The sequence below is a fragment of the Pongo abelii genome, chromosome 5, assembly GCF_028885655.2.
Source record: "Pongo abelii isolate AG06213 chromosome 5, NHGRI_mPonAbe1-v2.0_pri, whole genome shotgun sequence".
Taxonomy (NCBI): Eukaryota; Metazoa; Chordata; class Mammalia; order Primates; family Hominidae; genus Pongo; species Pongo abelii.
In genome coordinates, this window is record NC_071990.2 from 70,847,545 (window position 1) to 70,874,013 (window position 26,469).

The 26,469-nt window shown below is 39.2% G+C and overlaps 1 protein-coding gene across 3 annotated transcripts in view; it reads right to left on the reverse strand.

Annotated features, from left to right (window-relative positions):
- Positions 1-26,091, reverse strand: part of COL9A1 (collagen type IX alpha 1 chain) — an 86,235-nt gene extending 60,144 nt beyond the window's left edge. The window contains exons 1-10 of one of the 3 annotated variants that reach the window (XM_002817046.5): positions 25,918-26,091; positions 25,005-25,078; positions 23,317-23,394; positions 23,051-23,183; positions 17,142-17,538; positions 6,707-6,790; positions 5,867-5,887; positions 4,359-4,433; positions 3,978-4,013; positions 3,786-3,848 (exon numbers count right to left, since the gene is read on the reverse strand). In XM_002817046.5, the coding sequence (XP_002817092.3) occupies positions 3,786-3,848; positions 3,978-4,013; positions 4,359-4,433; positions 5,867-5,887; positions 6,707-6,790; positions 17,142-17,538; positions 23,051-23,183; positions 23,317-23,394; positions 25,005-25,078; positions 25,918-25,931 (975 nt within the window). In that variant the 5' untranslated portion in view covers positions 25,932-26,091. Of the gene's footprint in view, positions 1-3,785; positions 3,849-3,977; positions 4,014-4,358; positions 4,434-4,534; positions 4,552-5,866; positions 5,888-5,949; positions 6,193-6,706; positions 6,791-17,141; positions 17,539-23,050; positions 23,184-23,316; positions 23,395-25,004; positions 25,079-25,917 lie in introns of those variants that run through there. The other 2 variants (XM_054557681.2, XM_054557682.2) reach the window with 2 other exon arrangements.
- Between the last annotated feature and the right edge of the window lie 378 nt (positions 26,092-26,469).

Sequence of the window (26,469 nt, forward strand, 5' to 3'; positions counted from 1 at the left end):
AATAACTCACAATTCTAGTTATAAAGCATCTGCCACAGATAATAGTTGTATACATTCAGAGAATACAAAGCACCTAACCTCTGCCTGTAAAAATTATCACAGTTTAGCTATAATTCTTATACTTTATTCTAATTCCTCTTCTACTTATCTCATATGGGTGTTATAAGAAAGAATAAAATACTGTTTTTAAAGGTCTCTCTGAGCATGTCACAACAAATAGTACATATAAAAATATCTCTATTAATATAATTGCTGAGAACAGCACAATTGTCCTAAGGTTAGAACCAAATTCTGTCTTATCTAATTTTACATGTCCGTAAGCCAAAAAAATCAACTTAACCTGAAAAAAGGGCAGATTTGAGTTGAAATATACAGACCACACACATAACACATACATAATTTTCAAAATCCAGTTTGCAATAAGACCTCCTAATTCTTATTTCAAAGAAATAAAAGAAGAAAACATTACCAGTAGCAGAAAAAAGTGCTCTCATATGAATATTCATACAGACAAACTTCTATACATGATAACATTGAAGCTGACTGTGTTCTGAACTTCATGTTACTGTTTGGCAGAGAAAACCAGTCCTCAATGGAGATTTCCTTCCAGCATTCTGACAGCTCAGCTGGTAGGACTCAAGGCTTACTTCTACAAGCATGACTGCTATGACTCATTTACGTTTTCTGCCAAAAATCCATTCAACATAGGATAATGAACACTGAACAGAGTTCCTTTCTGATTCTTTCAACCATCATCCAATCAACCATTTTTTAACATTATCAAAAAATAAGCCTTGTAATGACCCAAAAAGCAGAAGATGAAATGATTCGAGGTTTAAAGTCCTACCAGCACACTCAGGTTCATCTACCAAGAAAGGCTGTTGAAGCTCTCCTACTTACTTAGCTCCCCTATGGCCAAGGACAAACAAACAGCAAATTCTGACCTAGTTACTGCGTTTCATTACTCTGAAAGATATCCATTCTCAATTTAGAATAAAAGATTTTTTTAATGTCAAATCAGTCAAAGAGTGGAATAAGAAAACTTTACAGTTCCAGATGTCTCATGTGGCTTCGATTCAAAAGTCAGGGAATATAAAACAAACCAATATTTATAAGTAATTATAAAATATCAATTACAAATGGCTGTTATTATCCATATCATTCTTCTTGATCGGTGACTTAGGTACTAAAAATTCACTATCACTTTTTCTCTCTATTCTCGCTGCTATTCTCTCTCATCTATTAAGATCGTCACTTGTATTCGCATGAGGCAGAATTGCCTGGGGAGTCTAAAAATCAAGAAATCTGGACTATTTGGCTATCTTAGCTACTAAATAACTCTAGCTCTCTGAGGAAACCACTTGTCTTCATAATTATTGTTTCCTTATCTATGGAAAGTAATATTAGACCAATCTACTTTCCAGGTTATTGTGGGTTAAAAGAAATGTTTGTGGCAGTGCTTGACGAAAAAGTTCTATGTAAATGCAAATAGTATAGTTAATTTTTCCCCAAGATCTAGAAAATGCCTAAAATACTGGCAGATACAGGGATTTCCTTTTTTCTCCCCTTTCCTCTCTTTCTCTTTTGCTTTCCACTCCTGTCTCAGCAGACTAAATGTGCTCATCATTTTCTCCTTGAGTTCAAGTTTCAATAATTTAAGGCAGCTTATTCTTTTATGTCTTTTAATATTTGAAATCTGGTTCATGCTGCACAGTGGGTCTGCAAATATAGACAAAGAAAAATTTACTTGAAATTGTTTTCTATGTTGTACTTCTAAAAATTTCAAAGCACTTTCATTTGTTTATCCAAAATTTCTGTTAGAGTGGGGAAATTACTTTATAAGCAAAACCAAGGATTGTCTTTATGACACCATGGTATAAGGTAAAGAGAAGAATTTGTTGAGTAAGCTACAAAAGCACTATTAAATTGAGGGTCAGATAAGTCTAGCTTTCTGTCTAACATTATATTGCAGTTTAATAGCAAGACAAGGATTCAGATGACCCATTTATGCTTCAATTACCAAAATAAATTTTTGAAATACAAAATAAATATTTTATTTACCAAAATAATTTTTTTAATTTAGTCAGGAATTTTCTTTTCATCCAAAACTAAAGGCTGATTGAAATTTCAAAGGAATATAGAAATAAATTCAAGCTACATTAGGCTACCAGTTTGTTCAGTAGCCTTGCATTTGTCAGACTCTTTTTATTATGGTATGAAAATTTCAAGTAATTATCCACGTTTCAAAGAGTTTGATTGCCAACAAGTTATATTATTTCAGTTCATATTAATACAAATGCTTGTTTGAGATTCAGTTTTTACTATCCAAATATTAGTCCTTGGGTGCCTCCTGTACTGCTAATTTGCATACAAAGAAAGTTCAAACTAGGGGCTTTGAAATGTAAACCAAGATCTATTTCCTAAAATAATATGGGTGAAACCCCATCTCTACTAAAAATACAAAAATTAGCCGGGCATGGTGGAGGGCACCTGTAATCCCAGCTACTCAGGAAGCTGGAGGCTGAGGCAGGAGAATCGCTTGAACCCGGGAGGCAGAGGTTGCAGTGAGCAGAGATCGCGCCATTGCACTCCAGCCTGGGCAACAAGAGCGAAACTTCGTCTCAAAAAAAAAAACAAACAAAAAAAACACTAAATAGTATAGACACAGTATAAACAAACACATTCATTATGGGAATCCTGACAAAGAAAGCACACCTTAATAACAGTAAAAATCCAGTTATTTATTTTTCTTTCAAAATGAAGGATATGTCTTAAACTGTAGTCAAAAATTCTTGGAAATCATAATTATAGGTTTTCAAGTGCTTTCTTTCATTTAGAAAAGTCTTTAGTTTTTGGAAGACACATAAAGTGGTAACTTGAAGAATAACTTGAGTGATGCTCCATGGTATGCTCTCTAAGAACAGATGCCATTTCTTACTTCACTTCATATTCCAGGGACAAAGTCAAGGACTGGTCTGTAGTGGGTCCTCATTACATATAGTTAGAATGCATGGAAAGAGGAGAAGCTGAGAATCCTGAAGTCATTTTACTCTGAAGAAGTATTATTTAGTATTAGGTTTACCATATAAGTCAGCATTTGATGGAGATGTGGGTAAACTGGAGAAAGCCTGCTGGTTCTCAATCTTCATACAATCCTAGCCAGCTCATTTCTGCCAGTAATGCCAGCCAGAAAATCTCCATGGAAAGAGAAAAATCTAGTTTTGAATTTCTAAATTCCCCGCACATCCCCACTCACTTCAAGTGCATCTTTCTTTTTCACATTCCTTGGGATTTAGGAGTGCTCTGGCCCTTTGCCTACCTGCAGGATCTTTTTCTAAATTAATGCAGGGAGTGCCGGTGAAAGAGCAAGGGCGAAGGCTAGCTTCCAGGAGCCTGCCAGTGGGCTCACAGCAGGTAAGCCAAAGCCAGTACAATCTACTGCCATCCGTACCCCCTCTGCCCGCAGTGGGGCTGAGAGTTCACAGCGTGCACTGTGAGGTCACGGTTAGAGACAGGAAGCCGGTACCCGCTGCTGTTTTCTAGGAGGAGGAAATGCCAACGCCTCCTAGAGGGAGGTATCCTCACCTTCACAAGTCCTTTTGCAAAAGCTGCCAGCTCCACGATCAGTCAGGCGCTGGCAGGAGGCCAAGTTTAGAGCCATAGCGCGTTCTCTCTCTCTCTCTCTTTCTCCCTCCCCCCCACCCCCCCCCCCCCCACACACACACACTTACGCGTACCCACCACACACCCCAGGCTGGGCGCCCTCCCAGCACTCGCCTACTCACATCAGCGCCAGGTGTGCCAGGCTTGCCTGGAGCTCCTGGCTTTCCCGGTTCACCTGCAGGACCCTGAGCAGGGGGAGAAGGGTGCGGGGGCAGGAGAGAAAAAAGTGCAAAGTTGAGACCCTTCAGAAACAGGGGGCTGCAAAACACGTCTAAAGGAAGGAAGTGGGGCGCCATTTGCTCCAATCAACTTACCGGGGGGCCCGGGGGGCCCTTAGGACCTCGGTCACCCTGGAGGGGTAGGAGAAAAAGGGAGAGCAGTCTATGAGCGGGATAGGCTGGGGACCCCACTGGGACAATCCCAGGAGAGCTCACTTCACGGATGGGGATGGTATAAGGGTCAAACGTGGAGGTTCATGACCAACAGGGACAACAGGGACACCTCTCCCTCCAAAAATCCCCGGGCTCCTAGGATCCAACCCCCAACTCTCGCCCATGTCTGATCCTGCCTTTAAGTGGGGTGGCAGGAAGGGGAGACCCTGGTCCTCTCTAAAAAAAAAACCCACAGGAGCCCTGGGAAAAGAATAAGAAAGGGCAGGACTGGGGAACAGAGGTGGCCTGGAGACAGAAACTTACGTCGATGCCATCGATGCCTGGAACTCCAGGTGGGCCTGGAGGCCCGGGAGGACCCTGCTCGCCCGGGGGACCTCTCTGGCAAAAATAGCAGACATAGGTTAGTGGAGCACATCGGGCAACAGGGAGCAACTGAGCGCAGTGCCCTGAAGCCCCCGCCTCCGTGGGGTAAAAGATACCTTCCAGAGGAGGCCGGGTTTTTAACCCAAAGCAAAAATGTCTCAGACCTCCAAGCAAGTGCAGCTTTGGTCTCCGCCATATTCTGATGAGCTAAACTGTGGGACTAGAGCAGGATTGACGCCCCCAAGGTTGGGGGAGGCTTCACTGGATCTCACCTCTGCAGAGTGCATTAAACCCAGGAGGAGTTGTGGAAAAGGGAGGGTCTAACGCCTTTGTATCCTCGAAAGGATTCAAAAATGAAAATGGGGCTCATTCGATACCTCGATTTATCAGTCATTACAGGTCAGTGTTTTGGCCAGAATGGAACAGCCAAGAACAGAGACTCCACACCAGGATCTTTGTCCAGTAGAATGGGGAGGTGGGGGTTATACTTGAGGAAAAGATTTGGGAGGAGTAGGGCAGGGCAGCCTTGAGACCAGTGCCTGGCCTCATTTCAGTTTTACCTGCAGTGACACTCCCTCAATCCCTTGAATTAGGACTTTGCATCTCGCTTCAAAATTAAACCAAATTTCAGACTGACCCTAGGGCGTGACCCCTTTTATCGCTTGCAAACAGCTACGTTTTGATGGTGCTAGACGGAATGCTGGCGTCCGAAATAGCATAAACGTGTTGCTTAGGGAATGTGGGGCTTTTTTTACCGTTCTGAATTAAAAAAAGAAAAAGAAGAAAGACTCTTTCATCAAGGAAAACTTTGTTTTTCTAAACTGCAACGACCAAACAGGTTACAATGGGGTCTTTGTAAGTGAAACCTCAAACCTCAGCTGGGCTTATGCCTCCCGCCGGGTCCTCCCCCGCGCAGGAGGCGGGAGGCGCTGGAGCCTTTGGGAAACTGCTGAAATGTTGATGGGAACCAGGGCCGCCCGGTTCCATCCCTGAGCCGCCAGCACCGCTAGCTGGACTCGGGGTTAGTGCAGCTACCGCGGGCTGGAGGAGCGGGAGAGGGAGCGTGCCTGGATTCCCGCCTTTTCCAGCAAGGCCTGCTCTTGACAGTGACCAGGAGGTGGGGCGGGGGAGGGGGTGAGGTGCGGGAAGTAAGAAGCAATAACAGGCTAAGAATTAAACCTCGGTCTGGAGTCACCTATTACCTTCAGCGCCAGAGCCTGCAGTAGGGAGGACCCAAGTGGGGGAGGAGCCCCCCTTCCTAGACCAAGGGGTCATCTAGGGCTCTGGACTTCGATAGGACTCGCGGCAGGTGCTCGAGACTGGAGGAAGCGCGGGTCTGAGAGCGCTGGGGATGCTCCGCGCCTTCCTCACAGCTCCCTCGACCGCTGCGACCCCACTTGTCCTCGTGTGCGCTTGAAAAATGCAAACACTTCCTTCCCCCAACTTACCTCGTCGGTGGTCTGGCTGGGCTGGAGAAGAAAAGATGGGGAGAAAGTGAGAAAAGCACCCCTCAAACTCGCTCGCAACTTACTTGAGCCGCGCACAAGCAGAGCCCTGACAGCAGCAGCCCCAGGGCCCCGCGGTCCCGCGCAGTCCAGGCCATGCCCGCCGCCCTCCGCTAATCCCTTGGCCCGGCTCTGCAGCCTGCTTCCCCCTCTAGGTTTCCAGACCCGCCACTCGCATAGGTGGCACTTCGTCCCCGCAGAAAAAGCACCCCCGGGAGTAGCGGTTGCCAAGGTGTCCAGGCCTGGGAGGCGCGCGTTCCCCCTGTTTATGAATGGCCCCGGAGAGGGTCCTGGGATTGGAGGAGAGCTAGGGGGCAGGGGAGGACGGATAGAATGACAACAGTCGCCCTTAACCCCTTCCCTGCCGCCGCATAGGCAAGGCCTGAGCACGCAGCTCTGCCTCCATCCCATCCACCCCAGTGCAGCTTCTGGCTGTCCTGGGAGACTTCCCGGGTGGCCTGTGCCAGCGCTGGCCAGTAGACCTCAAGTGTTCTTGGATATGTTTGAGAGTAAGGGAGGAGGGTCCATAAGCTACCAAAGGGAGAACCACACACCCGCAGGTGGTTTCTACCTGCCAGGCTGCAGGTGGTTTCTACCCACCAGGTCGAAAGTATGAACTGTGCTTCCCTAATATTTCTCTAGTAAGTACAGCAAAGCACAGGCTCTCTTAGCAAAAGAGAGTGGGGAGGAGGGGTGCTGGGGAGGTGGCAAGATGGGAAAGTGGTGAGGTGGAGAGGGTTGAGCTGGGTAGAAGTGGCCTTTGCAGGTAGTCAGGGGACTCACCGTTATTCTGGCTGGCAGCTCATGGCAAGTTTCTCTCCTGGGCCGCAGGGGGTCACAGTGGATCAGCATCCATTGAAGTTCAAACTGGAGAAAGGTAGTAGACAGTCAGATAAGGTTTTTTGGACGACTGAAGCTGGTCATTCAAGAGAGAGGTGAGTTTATACCTGCGTCTAATTGTTAAATAATTGGAAATCAACTTGAACTGGTTGAGCACACTGGACCAGGACTCTTGCTTTTCCTTGAATACAAGTTTTCTAATGGAAATGGGTTGGAAGCCTTTCACAAGTTTCTCTGATTAGGTATAGATGTCTTTAGCTTTGAATTATTTCAGCATACCCCTAGCCTGGAAACAGATCACCAGCACTAACTTTCTATTTCTGTTCTGATGACAATCTCAAGATGTAGATCCTATTAAAATGAGGTTCAGAGAGAACAGAAACTGTCCAAGTCACAAACTAATAAGTGTCAGAGTCTGGGTTGAAACCCAGGGCTATTGAACTCTACAGGGAATATATGCTGTAAGATTTTAGATGGGAGATTAGAGACAGACAGAAAAAAAAGTGGCAATCAGAAGGGCAAGTAGAAGAAAGAAAATCTAGTCTTGGAAAAAATTTGCACACTGGAGAAGATATTCTTCTCCGTGGAGTGGTCACAGCTTAAAATGGAAATGTAAGGACTGAAGATGAAGGTAGTGAGAAGGAAATACAAGACTCAGGAGATAAAGATATGCAATATTTAATTTTATATAATCTTATTCATTGGTTTAAAAGATGTAACTTTCTAGACATTTGAAATCCAAATGTGTTCTGACAACTTCTTACATTGTTAGCAGGTGTTACAGGATAAAAAAAGAGGGTAGCAGGAAACAAACAGAGCAAGGAAAGTGTTGCCAGGTCTGAATCTGAAAAGATCCTTAGGTGACAAGGCAAAAAAAATTAAAATGTCATATCCCATAGGAAGCCTATAGCCATAAGCCATGCTGGCATCTCTTAATTAAGGAGATTTCTGGCTAGGCATTTCAAACTGGATCCATATTTCTTTGTCATTGATGTTATGCAAATGTCTGGGTGAGTATCCAGGTCCTAGATCTAAGCATTACTTCTTTTCTTTCATGCAATAGAGATTTCCACGTCATCCCACCTGCCAAATGGATTCTAGAGCTTCTAAACCTAGAACAAAAATACATAATTTTTTTCACTGTTTTGGAATCATCCAGAGTTGAGATCACTGAACAGAAGATCAAAATTGGAGAGACAATGAAGAATGAAGTCTTTCCTTCCTACCAACAGAGGAAGGGAAAGTTTAACAAAAGGAAGTTTTGGCTAACCAGAAAACCTATATCTTTTGTTTCAATAGTTCATTAAAGTTACTTATTGCAAATGTGAAGTAATTCATTAAACTGTTTTCTCAAATATGTAATTCTCTCTGGATAAATTGGTACACCTGTTTAAATATGCGAGCTGCAATTGTGGCACAGGATAATGGGGGAATGAAATGTAATTCATCTGTGAATACAGGCTGGGTTGTTCAGAGTGCCACATAGATCAAGAGTTTCTGAACACATCTGCGCATCCACATAAACACCACCTACACGCTAATAATCATCTATACAACAACTGTTTTTTGGCAAGAAATATGAATTCCAATTTGCATGCTAATTATTTTGAAGGAAGATTGGCAGAGTGCCTTGGTAAAAGTCACTTTCGTTATACATGTAAAATGCTGATTTTCACACATTTCTCATTTTCATACCTGGAATCATTCTTCTCTTTGAATACTCACTGACAAAATATATGTGAAAAATAGTTTAGTCCTTTCGTCTGGTGTGAGTGCAGTGATGTTTACAACTAATTTAGTCCTTTAGTCAACATTTGTGATGTCCCAACAGAAGCCAAACGCTAAGGAAACATTCTGGTGAAACCAAAGATATTCCCCTCTCCGCACTGGGTTTATAATTTGCGAGACAAGAAAAATACAAGTAAATAAATAAATAAGTTTGTTTTAAATCTACTAAACAGAACATAAAATGCCATAGCAAAAGCCATCCTTCTCAACATAAAATGTTTCTCCATTGTCTCAAGGAGAACTGAGTGGTGTGTGAATGTAAGGTTCCTCACATCTGCCCAGATTTAGGATTATTCAATTCTTTTCTTTTCTTTCTTTCTTTTTTTTTTTTTTTAGATGAAGTCTCACTCTGTTGCCAGGCAACAAGAGTTGTGCAGTAGCACAATCTTGGCTCACTGCAACCTCCGCCTCCTGGGTTCAGGCGATTCTCCTGCCTCCGCCTCCCGAGTAGCTGGGACTACAGGCACCCACCACCACACCCAGCTAATTTTTGTATTTTTAGTAGAGACGGGATTTCACCATGTTGGCCAGGATGGTCTCGATCTCTTGATGTCTTGATCCGCCCGCCTCGGCCTCCCAAAGTGCTGGGATTATAGGTGTGAGCCACCGCATCTGGCCTATTCAATTATTTTCTATAGGACAATGTAAAGGTATAATTCAATCCTCAAGGTTACAGTAATGCCCAGCTGACAACACACTTAAGCAAGGAATTTTGGCCCCAACTCTCTATTCTTTTACCAAGGTTAACGATTTCTACTTATTTTGCCAGGTTGTTGAGAAAGATTAATAAGGTATTTAAGTCCTTCATAAGAACTAAACAAAAACTAACTGCAGACAACTATCTTTTCCTCCTGAGAGAGAATGTTAATGACTATGAAACTTGGCTCAATGTTAATGAGATTGGCACAAGGTTTGATTTTTGCAAATTGAATTATGATTAAATTTTACAACTATAAAACACGAGAAAACTAGCTCTTTAATAGGACAGATGTTTCATTAAGCTTTTGTCTTCAATGACAACAAAGATTTAAAAGAATACTTGAATTCTCAGATCTCATCTTTCCTTTCAGTTTATGACCAAATGTTGGTTTATGCCCTCATAAAAGACCTCCTCCAAGTGAAGCTTCCTGATTACTGAGCAGGAGGCTCTGAGCTGCCTCAAAATTAGAAAATTTCCTAATTCTATGTAGACTAAACCATGCTGTTCCAGACATAGTGCTAGGGATGTAGGCAGCACTCATATTTAACTCAACACTGTCCCAAAGGCTACAGCAAAATGGTGAAAGGAGAAAGCAGTAGACTTGGAGTTAGCAGACCAGCGACATGCTCGTTTATTTATTCAACATATTTTCATATAACACATTCATGTGCTTTGGGATAGACACCATGAAAGACACAAAAATGTCTACCATATAAGGCAGTATCTAAGCAGAAAATGTTTTGATGATAAATACTATAGCAGTGGAGATGACAGAAGTATTTTTCTGGCTCAGGTCATCAATGAAGGGATCATATAACACGCGCATATATGTGCATGCACATATATGAGTGGGGCCCTGAAGCCCCACTTCTGTTATTATAAGCAGAGACACGGAGGGTAAAGATTAGGGTTTACATAGAGGGGTTACAACAGCAAGTCCCAAGGGTAGGAAGTGGTATATAGAGAAGAGACCAAATTTGCTGGGGCAGAGTAGACATCAGATTTTTTTTTCACCTTGACTTCAGGGCTAAGGAATTTAAATATTATTTGGTATATTATTATTAAATTGTCTTTGAAGATTTTTTTTGCAAAAGATAAGGATGGGGAAATCTTCCTTGATTTAGAAGGCATTTTGAGGAAATTCATTTGTTCGTAAATGCCTAATCCTTTGAGGCAGAAGGGGGCTACTGCAGTAAAGCAACAAGAAGTGTTACACTCTGAACTATGATGAGGCATCCTAAGTCATCTGTCAGATAAAAAAAAAAAAAATCCTCCCCACATTTTACATACTGCTTCAGCTGCCATCCTCTGTTCCTCTTTACACAAAATTCAAAAAAGATGTCTATAACTATTGTCTCCAATTCTTCTCATTTTCTCTTGAACCCATTCAGTTGGGCTTTCACTCCCAACACTCCAATGGGTCTTTTCTCAAGATCACTCTCTTTGATTTCTAAATCCAATGGTCAACTATTTGACCTATCTACAGCATATGAGTCAGTTTCTTATTCTATCCTTTTTGAAATACTATTTTTCCTTGACTTTCAGGGCACCACAATCTCCTGGTCCTCTCCTATATTATGGATCCCTCCTTCTTAATCTCTTTTGACAAATGTTCCTCATCTCAGCAATCTCTAAATGTTTTCATTTAGAGATATTTCAGGGCTCAGTTCTTGGACTTCTATATTACACTTGTCTCTTGGTGATTTCTTGACTTTAAATACCATATGTATGTTGACAATTCCCAGAGTTCTATTCCCAGATGGACCTATCTGTTGAACTCCGAAAGCATACATCTGCCTACTTACCAACTTCATCTAGATGTCTAGTAACGATCAAACTAACTCCAATATCCAAACTAACTCCTGAGATTCTCCCTGACACCTGCTCTTCCCACAGTGTTTCTCATGTCAGTAAATGGCACGTCTATACTTCCAATTATTCGCGCCAAAAGTAATGGTGTCATCCTTGATTCCTCTTTTTCTCTCATACCCCAAATCCTGTTTTCCTTACCTCAAAATATATTAGGTTTGGATCACTTTGCATCACCTCCACCACCACCCTGGTCTAAACCAAGGCTGTCTCTGCCTGAATTATTGCAGTAGCCCCTAAGTAGCCTTTGCTCCTACATGCTTATGTCCTTCTCTCCCTTCTCCTACAATATGTTATCAAAATAGCAGCCAAGGAGATCCTTTTAAAAGATGAGAACATGTTGCTTATCTATTCAAAACCACCTGGTAGGCACCCATCTCACACAGTGTGAAAGCCAAAGTACTAACACAATTTCTCAACCACATCTCCATCATGTTACCTCTCCAGCCTCAGTACCTCCTTTCTTAGTCTCATTCCAGCCACACTGGCTGCCAGGGAGTTCTCAGACATCACACACCTACACCAGACCCTTTTCCACTCACTGTTCTCTTTTCCTGGAATCCTTCTCCCCCAGATATCCAGATGCTAATTCTCTCAACTCCTTCAGGTTTCTGCCAAAGTATTTTCTTCTCAATGAGGCCCTCACTCAAGGCACTCCAATATCCTGCTTCGTTTTTCCCCATAGCATTTATGACCACCTGGCATACTCCACATATACTTATGTATTTACAGTGTATGACTCCTTTACCCAGAATGTAAGCGACATTGGAGAATTAATTTCATCTGCTTTCACCACCACCTAAAATAAGGCCTATAACTTAGCAGATGTTTAATAAATAGTTACTGAATATTAATGAATGAGTACATAGAGATGGATAAGAAATATAGTGAAGAAAGAATTGATAGTATTTGCCTTTCTGGTTTGATCATGATTTGTGGCAATTCCCTTCCCCTGTCTGGGTTCCAGTTTCTTCATGATAAACTGAGAGGTTTGGATTAGATGCAAAGTTTCCTCCAGCTCTGAAAGCCCATGATTCTACTGACACCACACTGTAACCAAAGAAACTAACCAAGCAGAGATTAACATGAACAAAGATTTCTTTATGGTCTTAGCCCATGTATATTTTTATAGAAATAAAAATCTAATAGCACACTGTTTTTTTTTTATTGCAACACTATGGGCACGGCTGAGACCAATAAAAAAATTCAGTGTTTTTAGTTTTCTATTAAAAGAAAGTTTGATCATTATTCAGTTTTTATTCTAGCTATCCACAGCCCCTGCTTCCAATCATGGCTTCTGCTGCATCACCAGCTCTAGTTCTGTGTTTCCTCATTTCATTGCCACCTAGTGGAAAATCCAGCTGAGGTTGTTAATATGGTCTACAATGCAGCAGGCTGAGTTTCATCTCCAAAATATAAAATAAAATTGTTCTGAGAGCACTCAAAACTGTTTTAATCAAATCAAAATTTTATAAAAATATTTCCTATCCATATGTATAGAAAATATTGCCATTTTTCTTTTTAATTTAATTTTTACTTCCAACTGAAAGTATTTGTAAAAGATGTACTTGTCAAAAACAACATAATAAGCAGACTTAATAGTTTTATGAGTAATAGATAGTATGCTTTTCCTAAATCACTAAAAACACAACTTTCTAATAGTAATTCTCAAATATCAGAAATAATATTAATCACAGCTTCATAATTTATTTTTCCCATGTTATAATTCATGAAACATATTGTTTTTACATTTGGAACTTAGTGTGATTTAATTCTGTAGATGGAGAAAAGTACATATAGCTTTTCCAACAACAGTTTTGCCAGTTCTCACATTTTCTCTGAATCTAGTGAAAATAAACACAGAACCACGCATTTGATAATATACTTTTTAAAGCAGTAAGTCTGTCCGATTAATCACATTCCATGTTGGCTTCTTTGGAATATGCACAGGTAAAAAGAAGAATGGTTTGAATCACATGTTTGTTAAGCCACATAAACTTTTATCACCCCTCAAACAAGCCCAAACTCCCAGCATATATCTCTGAAAAGGGAGAAAGGCCAACTTTGTTTTCTAATAGAGCTGTAACAAATAATTCTCCTAGGCTATCATGCTGACAATAAACAATAAAGAAATTGTCATAAAATAACATGTTTTTATGGTATGCTGCCAGGAAACCAAGCTTTGCAGTGGGATAAATGGCACCATCCTAAAATATTGGCACAAAGGAGAATAAAATGTATGAGATTTATTGCTTTAAAATCAAACTAACAATGTATTACAGCAGTGCATTGGGAAAAAATATAAAATGCTCTGAGCCCACTAAATAACCATGAATGATGAGAAGATGTTTGAGTGGTAGACCACGTGAACAGCTATATCACAAGCTTATGAAAACCTTTTGAAATTGGCTTCCTTTTTCAACTTAGAAAAGGAAAGGGGATGTAAGATAGGATAGGCAGGGGGAAAATAGCAAACAAGTACCATATAAGTGACTCTTTTAGCATCAGTGATCTATCAAATGTGGTTTCCAATCGCATTGTTTATTATGAAGTTCCTAGGGTTACTTTTTGACATCTGATAATCCCTTTAGAAGTGATATTTTGCTTTTGATTTATTTACTAAAGAAAAGCAAGGGTCGACTCTGAAAAAAAGTATTCAATTAATGTAGAGTGTCAAAGATTAGAATGAATGCAATTGCATGAAGGAAAATGTAAAACTATACTTTTTCTTATTGTTTTTATGGTATTTTTTATGCTATTTCATTTTCATTTAAAATTTCTAACATAGTAATATTGAATTTTTGCCTTCTCCAAATTGAGAGAAGGGTGACCTATCAGTATAGTTCTTCTGCCTCTCAGAATATGTCCATATCACTACCCATCACTCTCTAAGTCCTCTAAGGGACAGGTAGTCATTGTTCATCTTCAGCAATTGTCAGCAACTTCGGATTTCAACCAAATTGGTGAGAAGTCTAAGAAAATAGGCCATAAAGTTAAAACAAGGGACTAAGGACAACTCATGGACACACAGGCTTTGTCTATGGGCTTCTATGAGTGTGTGACTACCTTCAGTTTTCAAAAATGAGGAACAACGTGGGAACACTAACAAAGCTTGAAAAGGGAAGAACAGACCCATGTGGGAATTTCCAAATGAGAGTCCATCTGTCTGAAACATTGCACCTTGTCTTATCCTGGATGATGTTTTCATCCCCAGGACTCCTTTCAGACATCAAATCCCTTAGGAAACATCCCTGGCCCCCACTCTCATGCCTCCCTGCTCTTATCTGAGTGAAGAGATTTTTTTCCTATGTGCTTCTTAGCATGCAGCACTGGCCACTATCATGGTCCTTATCATGCTATATTGTGATGATTGTTTACTTGTCTCAACTCCTTATTCTCAATAGACTGAAGAGAAAGTCTGTGATTTATTTCTCTTTGTATACCCAATATTTACATACTCAATAAAAGTTTACTAGGTAAATAAGCAAGTTGGATTAATGTCTGAGGACATGTTTTATACTGTACAAACTTCCCACTTTTTAAAAATTTATTTGGTTTTTCCTGCAAAGTAAATTCTGAAGGCAAATCACAAATGCCTTTCAAAGTAAGAGTAATGAGATTCTTTATAAGGAAAAATATATGGTTGCATATATTTTTCTTTTTCCCAAAGTAAAGCTAGTTGGCATAGCAGAAGATAAGGTAGATTAGAAATGTTGTGCCTAACACTATTTCTTACAAGTTAATAGATCTGTGTGAGTTCACTTCCTCAGCTGAGAAATGGAGATAATGCTATCTCTACTTTCCATCTTACAAGGTTGTTGCAAGAATCAAATAAGTTAATGGGAATAAAAGCATTTCAAAAACTTTGAATTGGTATATTAAGCATATTAAGATGATGTTTTAAAAAAGTGTAAGTTGGCTTTTCTTACATAGTGTTCTAATTCTTAAAATGAAGTTTGAGAAATACATTTTGGTGAGAAGTTTGAATTTCACATTGTCACTTCCAGTTGTTAAACGTGGATAGGATTTTTTTGGCCTATAACCTTGATCTAGTTTAGCTATCATTGTCACTGTCACACCTCTACCATCATCAGCCAATATGGAATGTTAATGGGCTGTTAGGCTCAAGTCTTTTTTGTGTTTCCTGATAAGGGAGTCAGAATTCAGTCTGAAGGAAGACACTTGTACATGACGATTTCAAATATTTTTCACACTGGCTGTGGTATACTGATTTAGAAAAGCTCCTTGGTGGACCAGAAGCAGAATGTAAAACTGCCAGGTTTCTGGTTACACTCCTGCATGTGGTAGAATAAAATAGAAAGTAATTGGTACTAACTGGTCTCCACTGTGATGTGAGAATAGAGTTGGCAGAAAAATCTACAATCAGCTCTGACATTATTGGCAAGGCTATAGTATAATGAAGTAATAGCGAGACTTTAGTTTACTGCTCTGGCAATAAGACAATTTAATAGCATCTTAGCTCACAGAATTTAGTCTTACAAGGGCAAGTATTTTTAATCTAATGAATAAATAAATAAACGTTTAAAATGTTTAAAATGTTTAAAATACTTGACTGATGTTTGTGAGGAGGTAACCTAAAGTATCTTCCCCTTCACCCATAGCCCAGAAATGAACAGCTATTTGCAGAAGTTCAGTGTTGTCTGAGAACCTTTCCAGTGTCACTGCAAAGATCTTGCTGCACAGAATTTCAAGATGGCACAACAGTAGTCCAATCAGCTTTCTAACCCAGCCACTTGAGGTGTGATAACTCATTAAGTGAAGAAATACTTTCTCAAGAGTCTACAAGCCAGAGCAGTAACACAGCAGTTACAAATTGCTTCCTGTCCATCACAGAATATAGAAATTTCACACTACCCTTCACACTAATCACAATACTTCCCTTGAAAACAAGTTATTTGAACAATTCCATTACTGAGATCCCTGATAACCTTTTCTTCTTTGGAGACGTGCACAGAAACAATTTGAAATCATTGTATCACCCTGCTACACTCCATGATATGGGTTTTGTGACTAGAATTTAACAGCTCCATATTAGTATGAGAGAAAGAGAGAGAGAAAGAGAGGTTGGCATCAAGGTTTATTCATTGAGCTCTAAATTCCTTTGTTTCCTTCAAAAGAACACTTGTCCTCTAAGATATATTTTCTAAATTCCTATCATAATATTATAAAACATCCTTTTAAAGCATTGCTCAAAGTATAACAATTCTAAATGATAGAACTATCTTGTACTAGTTGGCACAATTATTGTGTCAACATGTAATTCCTTACTTTTATATCTGGGGATCTCTGCAGTAAAATCATGAACAGAGCTCTAAAACTCTTCACTTCTACAATACATCATGCAAGACCTACTTCTAAATAAATCAATATTATGCATCTATGTAACTTTCATTCTTGTTGACCAGACATCATATGGCTTTCTAACCTCATCTCTCACCACTCTGAAGATAGTATGTCTCACCCTCCTCTCTCTCTCTCTTTCACACACACACACACACACACACACACATTTTCATATACATACATCATCCAAATCAGCGAGTCCCTAGGCCTTTGAATGTGATCTACTTATTATCTTTTTCCCTTAATGGTGTTTCCCTCAGCTATAATGTACTTTCTCCTCTCTTTTTGCCAATCCAAATCCTTTCATTTCAAAGTGCATTGCTTCCAAGAAGCATGGGATTCTTGACTAACTGAATCTGTCACCCACCTCAACCTTACTTTGAATATTTTTATAAGTCATGTGTACACAACATGTGCCACATCAGTATGGCTTTCTTTCTAAGTTGCCTCAGAAAGACTCTGGGTGCACTAGGTGGGCCTGTAACACTTTCCAACTTTAAGCTCCTCAAGACCAGAAGCTACCTACTGAACTTCCTCTGATACCAAATTCCATCTGGGACATGCTACACTCAGCTGATTATCAAAGATGCTTGAGATACTCATTTTTACCAATCTGGTTTTGCTTTAATCTGCCATAGTGTGTGGTTATATACTTACTGGAACAGAAACTTGAGGATTATCTGCAAGTTTTCCCAGCACAGCAAAGCCATCAATGTCAATTGGGCCTCTTGGCTTTATAGGTAAAGATTCAATCCTGTTGCAGTCAACAAAAAGAGTAGCACTACTCCTCTCCACGCCAATCATGATCTTATGCCACCGGGAATCAAACAAGGAGGGCAAATTCGAAAAGGCTGCCGTTTGGAGACTTCCGTCCAGTCCCTTGTATGAAAATGCAACAGATTGTGTTTGGCCATTAATCTTTATGCCAACTTGCTCCTTCCCAGAGGAATCCTGAATCTGCCAAACGTTCCAGTTCTTTTTGAGTGTGCTTCCAGTCATTCGAAATGTTGTCAAGAAGGAGTATTCTTCAGGCAGTCCATTGGGATATAAATTCCTGAGTAAAATTTTTAAATAGTAAATACGAATCTTGTTTCCTGTACCCATATGTATTTACCATATTCCCTTTTGAGGCCATTTTAGATGCCAGACCTACAGAAAGGCCACAGTGTAAAAACCTATGTACCGTTTGTTCTTTCATGACTGTTCATAAAGACCTTTACAGAAGTTCAATCATTCGTGTACATTCATGGTCCGTCTTAAAATACACATTTTAAAAACACCCTCCCTCATGGCTAAGGAAGGTTCCCAATGCCACATAATCCCAACAATATTACTATTTATACTACCCAAAGAGCTACTGTTCAGCAATTTCATCTCAGCCAAAAAATACATTCTTGCAAAGTTCTTGGCAACATTTCATTCACAAGTGAGAGAGGAGATCATTAGGAATGTAAATCAGCTATACTAGCTTATGAAACGATTTAATTAAAGCAGCTAGCAGCTTCTAATTTTTTTATTTTAAAGTAGCATGTTAAGATTATTTGTTATTTCCATAATTGCTTGGGTATTCCACTCCACAATTATATCCCAGACCCATATAAGTATTTTGAGAATCAGTAACTGAGGACTTCAGGAGCTTCTTCACACTGAGGATGTTTGTCTTTTTTTAGGGAGTTCAAATTATGATGTTAAAGTAGCAGTTTGACACTGGATGTGTGACAAGGGAAAAGTGACCAATTCTTACTTCTCTACTGCAACTCAGTTGTTGCTTTTTTTTTTTTCTTTTTTTTTTTTTTTTTTTTAATGGAGTCTCACTTTGTCACCCAGGCTGGAGTGCAATGGCGCTATCTCAGCTCACTGCAACCTCTGCCTCCCAGGTTCAAGCGATTCTCCTGCCTCAGCCTCCCAAGCAGTTGGGATTACAGGCGCCCACCACCATGCCCGGCTAATTTTTTGTATTTTTAGTAGAGACGTTGTTTTGCCATGTCGGTCAGGCTGGTCTCGAACTCCTGACCTCATGTGATCCTCCTGCCTCGGCCTCCCAAAGTGCTGGGATTACAGGTGTGAGCTACTGCATCCGGCCCAGTTGTTCCTTAATCTGCCAACTAAGTCTGTATCATTGCTAACTCCTTTACTGCTTTAAATGGCAGAATAAAATCAGTAGTGTCCCTGAGGCATCTCTACCCTATACAGAGACTATGGTCTGGAGCTGCACCAGCTACCTGGATATTCTTCTGCTGAAGCCAAGCTGCTAAAAGCTGAAGACCGAACTTTAAAAATCAGCATGTTAAATGTAAGCATCATCTTTCAAGGACTTGAACATTATGTCTTTTTACATTTCTCCTTCTAAGCGTAGAAGAATTCCTAAGCAAGGAAGAAATGCTAGGCAAACTAAATGTTAATGAATTTTCTCTGCTAAACAATAAAAATTTTATATTTCTGAGAACAGTTATGAACCAGGGCCCAGAATCCCAAATAACCTTCCTTCAAGTCAAATTCTTGTTATGTAGCCCTCTTTAATTTGCTAAGATCTTCTATCTTTACTTTGATTTTAATTATAAAACTTTATTATGTCTTATACCAACATAAACAAATCTTTAACTTCTTTCTATACAAATATTTTTATAAGCCCTCAATAAAATGAGTCAACTATCTCAACAAATTTTATCACTTTGTTAGTTTTCTAAAGATAACAAAAAGCTTAACTTTTCATCTGAATACTCTTTCGTCATAAAAGTATTTTTTTAACCATTACTTTGTAATATAACTGGTTTGTATTTAGGGTACGGGATGAATGATTTTATCCATACACCTTTTTTTCACTGGTGACATGTATTAATCTTACTGCAAAGTTTTAGTTCACTACCTATGTTTTATATCCATCAAGTGTACATTTTAAAATATTCAATATGGAGCTAAAGAAAAAAATTATACAAGAACCATTTACTGACCTATTTTCCCCATGTGAAACTGTCTACTACATGACTCCAGATATTTGTTTTTAATATATTTCCTGTTTCTCAATCAGTTTGTCACATTTTCTTTGACTTCATATTTTTCAGAATTATATCTATTCTGGAATAACCTCTAGAAGAGAAGCTAAGATTCACTATTCACAATAAAATGCATTGCCTATTGTATAATTATAAAACCTTATGGAAGTTTGTACATCTTACCTAACTTACCTCAATAAATTTGGAGCTGGGAGATAAATTTTCAAAGTTTTACTCAATTGTGAAATTGGGCAAGTGTCCATTTAAATTATAAATAGATTATTTGATTATTATTTTTAATTAATGATTTGGATTTAACCAGATGCTTAAATAATTTATTTTCTTATTTTTGTCCAAGATAGTTATTGTTGAAGCATGAGGTTTTTTAAAAGGAAGATAAAAATCTAATGCTGCTTCTTCTCTTCCTTAAGCATTATTTTTCCAGGCTTCAAAAATAACCTAATCTGTGTTATCTATATATCTCTCTATAGATATACTGAGCAAAACTGTAGAATTTAATCAGTTTCCTTTAAAAAATCTATTTTGTTTCAATTCTGGGAGTCACAGTAATGTGTTTAGGTGACTCTTGTGAAAGTACATCCTGAAGTTAACTAAGGGAGTTCTCCCAATTTGTGTTTCATTCAATCTTTCCCACTCAATGAAGAGATTATGTTAAAGTTAGGAAAGAACATAATGTCTTAATTTATCTCTGACTTGGTGTATGTAATGCCAAAAAGTAAAAAAGAAAATAATTAATTTAAAATGATGGAGAGTAAGTTTGAGATTGCTAAATGAATACCTCAATTATAGATACATTGTTAAACTAATGGTAGCTGTCTCTTTCTCTCTGTATATATGAAGATAATATATGTATGTGAATATATGTAGAAATAATTTAGATTATCACGTTATTGATCTTTGATCTTTTAAACTAGGCTAGTATAGTATGTCAACATGGTAAGAAGAGAAAATTCATTTTGGTATTCTTACTAATAAAATATATATGTAGTTGTATATACCTAAGACCACTTAAAAGTCTCACAAGTCTAATTGTGAAAAGTCATCTCCATTGTCTTTTCTTGGAATACCTGAAATTCGGTTCTTGCAAATATGCTATGCACATCAATAAGTAAACTTGACAGCATACATAATTTAAAAGAAGCTGTATCTATAAATGATTTATTTTCTTATATTACAGGCTTCAAAGAGTACCTTAAATGAAGAATTGTAAGGGTTTGAATGAAAGATTAAATAGTCTTTGGACCTTGAAACATTTGTTTGTGACCTTAACCCAAACAAGACCGTGTTTTTAAGGAAAATAAATATAACATGTTTGTTAGTGGGAGTTGAGAGTGTAAAGCTATTATGCTTAAAATAAGGAATAAAAAACAGCAAAAAAAAAAGTATGTGTCTCTTAAGTCTTTCAAAAGAAACAGAAAAGATAAATAAGGATAAACTGTGACTCTATAACATTAGTTCCATATACCGTAATATTTTCCTCCCACAAAAATCCTGCTAATAGTTTCTTTCACTGTCTCAGAGCCTATGTTCTCTAGCACAGAAAGTCCCTTTATAGGAACATTGTCTACACCTTGTATGGCCGAGAGCAATTCCCATCCCTAGTCTCCTTGTCAACCAGCTTTTGAATTAGCAGGACTTGGAGGGCAGATTGTAAAGGAAGGATCCTCTAAGGAGAAAAGACTTTCATATACATGCATTCTCTCCTTCTAGTGCTCTTCACCACTAATAATAAACACTTACCCAATACCAGTGTGGATTGGGCTCTTCAAGCACTCTCCAGTTATGAACACCTACTCTGCATAGCAACCTCATGACATAGTTATTATTCCTAATTTTAAACTGAGGGAACTGAAGTAAAGATAGTCTAAGTATTTTCCCAAGAATAAACGTTACTGTTTACTTGGAATTCCACGTCTGAGTCTCTAACTTTCCTCCTTCTCTTTTTATTCTCCTACTTTCTTTTCCTAATTTCTTCCTCCTTCTTTCCTTATCTTTTAATAAGCCTTGACAGTAAAACAAGATTTTTTAGTCCTTATGGGGACAGGGAGTCAAGGGTAGCAAATGTGAGACATTAAATATAGCCTGGGTACACTATTTAGTGATAGCTCTAGGCAACAACGAAGATGAGCAGGAGGTAAGGAAGCCACGTGGCATCAAATTGATCAATCTCTGAACTTAAGAGTTAATGACAGTCCTCAAATCTTAGAAGAGAAAATCAGGTCAGCACTGAGGACCTCATGTTTTGCTTAATTATTTAAGAAAGAAGAAACTGAATTTTTAAAGCTTATTTAGCAACACAACTGGCACTTCTATATGTGAAAAGAAATTATGAGGAAAAAAAGTGAATGTCACTGTTATCATGGTTTTAATCTTTCCAGATGTGAATGGTTTTCCAGAGTCAGTATGAAGTAGTGGTTAGAAGTAAAACCTTTGCAACCATTCTGCCTGGGATTCAGTCCTTCCAGCATGTTCCAACCCACTCACCTTATGCAAGTAAATTAAACTTTTTGGGATCCCTGATTTAAGAAAAAAAAGGTTAATAATGACCCTATATCACAGGGTCGTGATGAGAATGAAATTAATGTTAATTAGTAAATTTATAGAAAGAGTTCATGTAATGTACTATTGTTTATTATACAATAATACAGAGTATGTTCAAAATATTAATTTCTAGCTGTAATCTGGTACTACTGTATCAGAGTCTTCTAATTTGTTCAAAATTTTTATTTTTATATACATTGAGTTTCTATATTATCTTATTGTTCTAATTAATCATTATTTACCTTTATAACTTAATTTCTACTGAAGTCCTAATTGTCTCATTTATCTACTAAAGGAATCTTAATTCTAGTTTTTTTACAGTGTGCTAAAGCATATAATAATTATCATAATCATAAATAAGGTATTTAGGTGATATCAAAACTAAATTGCTGAGATTCATTCATAATGATGACAGGACTCAACACTTACACACTAAAGTACCTCAGTTATAAATAAAGAGCAAAAAGCTTAGTTCCAGACAAAGAAATCAGTGAAGTGGAGGATTTGATGTTGTTGGTATTACTATCGTTGTTTCTATTATAGTTATTTTAGTTTTGCTTTGGTTTGATGTCTGCCAGGAGCCAAGCAGTGGACGTGTGGCTCTATTTCAGCACCAGGACACTTGAACAGCACCATTGTGAGTCTTCTAACCACTCTGTGGCTCCTAGTTAAATTTATGCTTACCCTCTGGCACTTTTCACAGAGGGTCCTTTCAGTCAAAACCAGACAAATTATAGAAAAACAGAAAGCAAGGTAATAAGAACATGTCCTGAATCAATGTATAATAGTCTCAGTGATGCTTTTTCCTGGAATGGAAAGTAAATTACATACTGAAAACATGAAATGCAGTATTCAGGTACTGAAGATAGGCAGGTAAATAAATTTCTTCATCTTTAAATACAACTATAATCCAAGAAACACTGATCATAAGAAAACTCTAACATTAGATAGCTATCCATTTTTAATGCATTTGAGTCAGATAATTGGATTAAAATATTTTTGATAGATTACCTAGTTGGAATCCTGAAGTCTACATTATTTCCCAACTTGTAAGCCACCTGCAATGTAGCTGATCCCACTACTCTCTGGATAGCTCTTCTAGATGCTGCTTTATCTACCTGGAACTGAGAGATCAGATCAAACCCTATAGAATGGGAATACAAAATGAAAAGTCTAAAATGAGATTGGTTTTATTTCTTTCCACAACTTTCCCCAATAAAAAAAAAAATCAGGTTTATAGAAAGCATGCATTTTCAATAGGGTACATTGCTACTCACCTGGTAAGTCATCTTGGCCAATCCTGATCTTTGGACAGAGTTCATTTCCACCATTAGAATTGGAATTGACAGGGAATCCTGCAAAAGAGATAGCATGTCATTCTACTTCATCCACTCTAACTTAAAGTATAATAATAATAAAATTAAAAATAATAATAATAATAATAATAAAATTTAGAATCAGAAAATTGCAATTGACCACAAAAAAAAAGATTTCAGGATGTATCAATAATAATAAATATTTAAAATTCAATATTATACCAGCTTGCTTAGAGGTAAAGTGTTTGGCTTTACATCCATGCTTCTATGATTATAATCCATCCACCTGCAACTCATCCTGGAAGGGGTGGATGCAAGGCACAAAGTTGCTCTAATAATCTGGCTGGGAAAATGTTCATTTTGAAGAGGTTAGGCATTTGTTCCTTTTGAAACCAAAGCTGAATGGTGTCCTGAATGGCACAGGGTCAGAAGTCTGTTTGGAAAATTCCTGGTGGTTTGGGCTAGAAAATGTTCCTTAAACACCACAAATTTTAGGATTCCAATGAGATTCCAGAGCCAACCTTGGTCCTGTTCAGTGGGGCTTCTGGAGAGTAGAGTTCTTAGGAATCTTTGTCAGATATAGGGGCCTGGGGAAGTCTTGAGATTCACTAATCCTAAATAAAATATAGAGGATGCATTTGATTTCATAAATTCATTCTAAGAGATCAAATAAAAGTCCCAACTAGTTTACTCCTAACATCTTAGAACTGGGAAGAGTAAAAAGAAGAAGAAAATAATCATGAGAAGGATTAAATCCTCAATTTGATAAGAAATCATAGGATGGAATTGTGTTCTTCTTACACAAATGGAAGGTCAAAGGGAAGAGAGTTTTTTCACCACCACAGAAGGCTTCTTGGAAATATCCAACCTCAGTGCCTTGCTAAGATTCATCTGACAACAGAGACTCTCTAGACTTCAGAAAAAGTATCATTCAGTTACGAAGCATGGGCCCAGCGGCGTGGCTCACGCCTGTAATCCCAGCACTTTGAGAGGCTAAGGCAGGCGGATCACCCGAGGTCGGGTGTTCAAGACCAGCCTGACCAACATGGTGAAAGCCCGTCTCTACTAAAAATATAAAAAATTAGTCAGGCATGCTGGCACATGCCTGTAGTCCCAGCTACTTGGGAGGCTGAGGCAGAAGAATCACTTGAACCTGGGAGGCAGAGGTTGCAGTGAGCCGAGATTGTGTCATTGCATTCCAGCCTAGGTGACAGAGTGAGACTTCATCTCAAAAAAACAAAAATAAAAAAAAAGCATGGGCCTAACCATAATGGTACATCATACATGCTCTTTATACTCTCTTCACCCCAAATTGTTGAGGTCCATCCATCCATCAGTCTATTTATTCATTCATCCATGTATTCACCCAACATTTACCAATCACCATCTGTACTAGGCACTGCACTGGGCACTGCAGCACACAGATTGGCCTTCCTACCAACTGTGATTACTGACAGGACTTACTTTCCATACCCAGCATTGACCATGGAAAACCAGCTACTAATGTATCCCTGTGCCCTAAAGCTGGATTGAAGAGTAAGGGTGTGAAGGACCATGGATGCCTCACTCAGTCTTCACTCAGCCACAGCCCTGCCTGAGCATTTCTGGGAATAAGTGATCTTTGAAAGTCTAGAAACTATGGCCCTTACTGGGGCGACGCTTGACAGCTGCAGATGCCCAGGGTTCCAGGAAACTGCACACAAAGAAGAAAACCGGAATTTTCCTGAAGAAGAGAGAAGAAAAGTGACTCAAACAGGAGTCCCTGCAGATGGGAACTACTTTCATATTTTCAAACCTGGTAAACCTAATTAATGTAAGGTGATCAAATCTCAGTATAGTTTTTTTTCTCTTTTTTTTTTTTTTTTTTTTTTTGAGACAGAGTCTCGCTCTGTCACCCAGGCTGGAGTGCAATGGCGTGATCTCGGCTTATTGCAACCTCCACCTCCCGGGTTCAAGCGATTCTCCTGCCTCAGCCTCCTGAGTAACTGGGATTACAGGCACATGCCACCACACCCAGTTACTTTTTCTATTTTTAGTAGAGACAGGGTTTCACCATGGTGGTCAGTCTGGTCTTGAACTCCTGACCTCGTGATTCGCCCCCCTCGGCCTCCCAAAGTGCTGGGATTATAGGCATAAGCCACCGCACCCAGCCTTCATTTTTACTTTGAAACCCTACTGAGAGATGTAAGGAACTCATGTTTCCAGACCCCACTGTCCTTGTTGTTTTATTGATCTCACCTTCTTGGTATCTACCTATCCCACTGTTTTGGTACCTATTTCTTTGTCTCTGGTTTCTTTCATCTTTGATTTCCTTCCTCTCTTTTTCTGTGGCTGTCACTTTCTCTCCCTTCCTCTGTCTGTCTTCAGTTTTTTGTGTCTGTCTTCGGTTTCTCACGCTTGCCCTCTTGTCTTACTCTTTCATCTGTCTCTCTCTCTCTCTCTGTCTCTCACCTTGAGGCTCACCTACTCTCATCTTACCCACTGCTGCAAAAATACAGACCCTTGGTTCTGAGGACCCCCAGCCCTGTCTCCCCACCACTCTTTCCAGGGTTATTGTCTTACCAGCAGGTCTTCATTTTCCCAGTTGATTTTCTTTGTTTGCCAACAGTCCCTATGAAGAAGGGGTTGGAAGGGAGTCACTGTCCCCTCATGACCCCTTCACTGTTACCCTAGGACTATGTGTTCTGGGCCCAGCCTTGGTCCCTCCTGCCCCCGGTGAGGGCTAAAAGCAAAGGGAGAGAACCAGAGGCATCTCGTGACACTTTAAACTGAAGCAAAGGAAAGGGGTGGGGAGAAGCAGCACTGTAAGCCCAGGCTTAGGGGTGTGTCCTCAAAGCTAACAAGGTTATACTGAAGGAGGGATTTACAGGGGAAAGTTTGCTGAAAAGAAAAAAATAAAATCAGGATGTGGGGAAATTCACCAGAAAGATCCAGCAAGGTGCTATAGGAACACAGTAGATGCTTTTAGATCTGCTATAGGAGTACAATGGCAGCTTTCAGAACTGCTATAGGAATACAGTGGAAGCTTTCAGAGGGCTGAGGTTCCAGTAAAAATGTGCCCACTGGGAGGCGGAGGTGTGGAAACTTGTGGGAGCCTTGGTGCCCGATCAACCT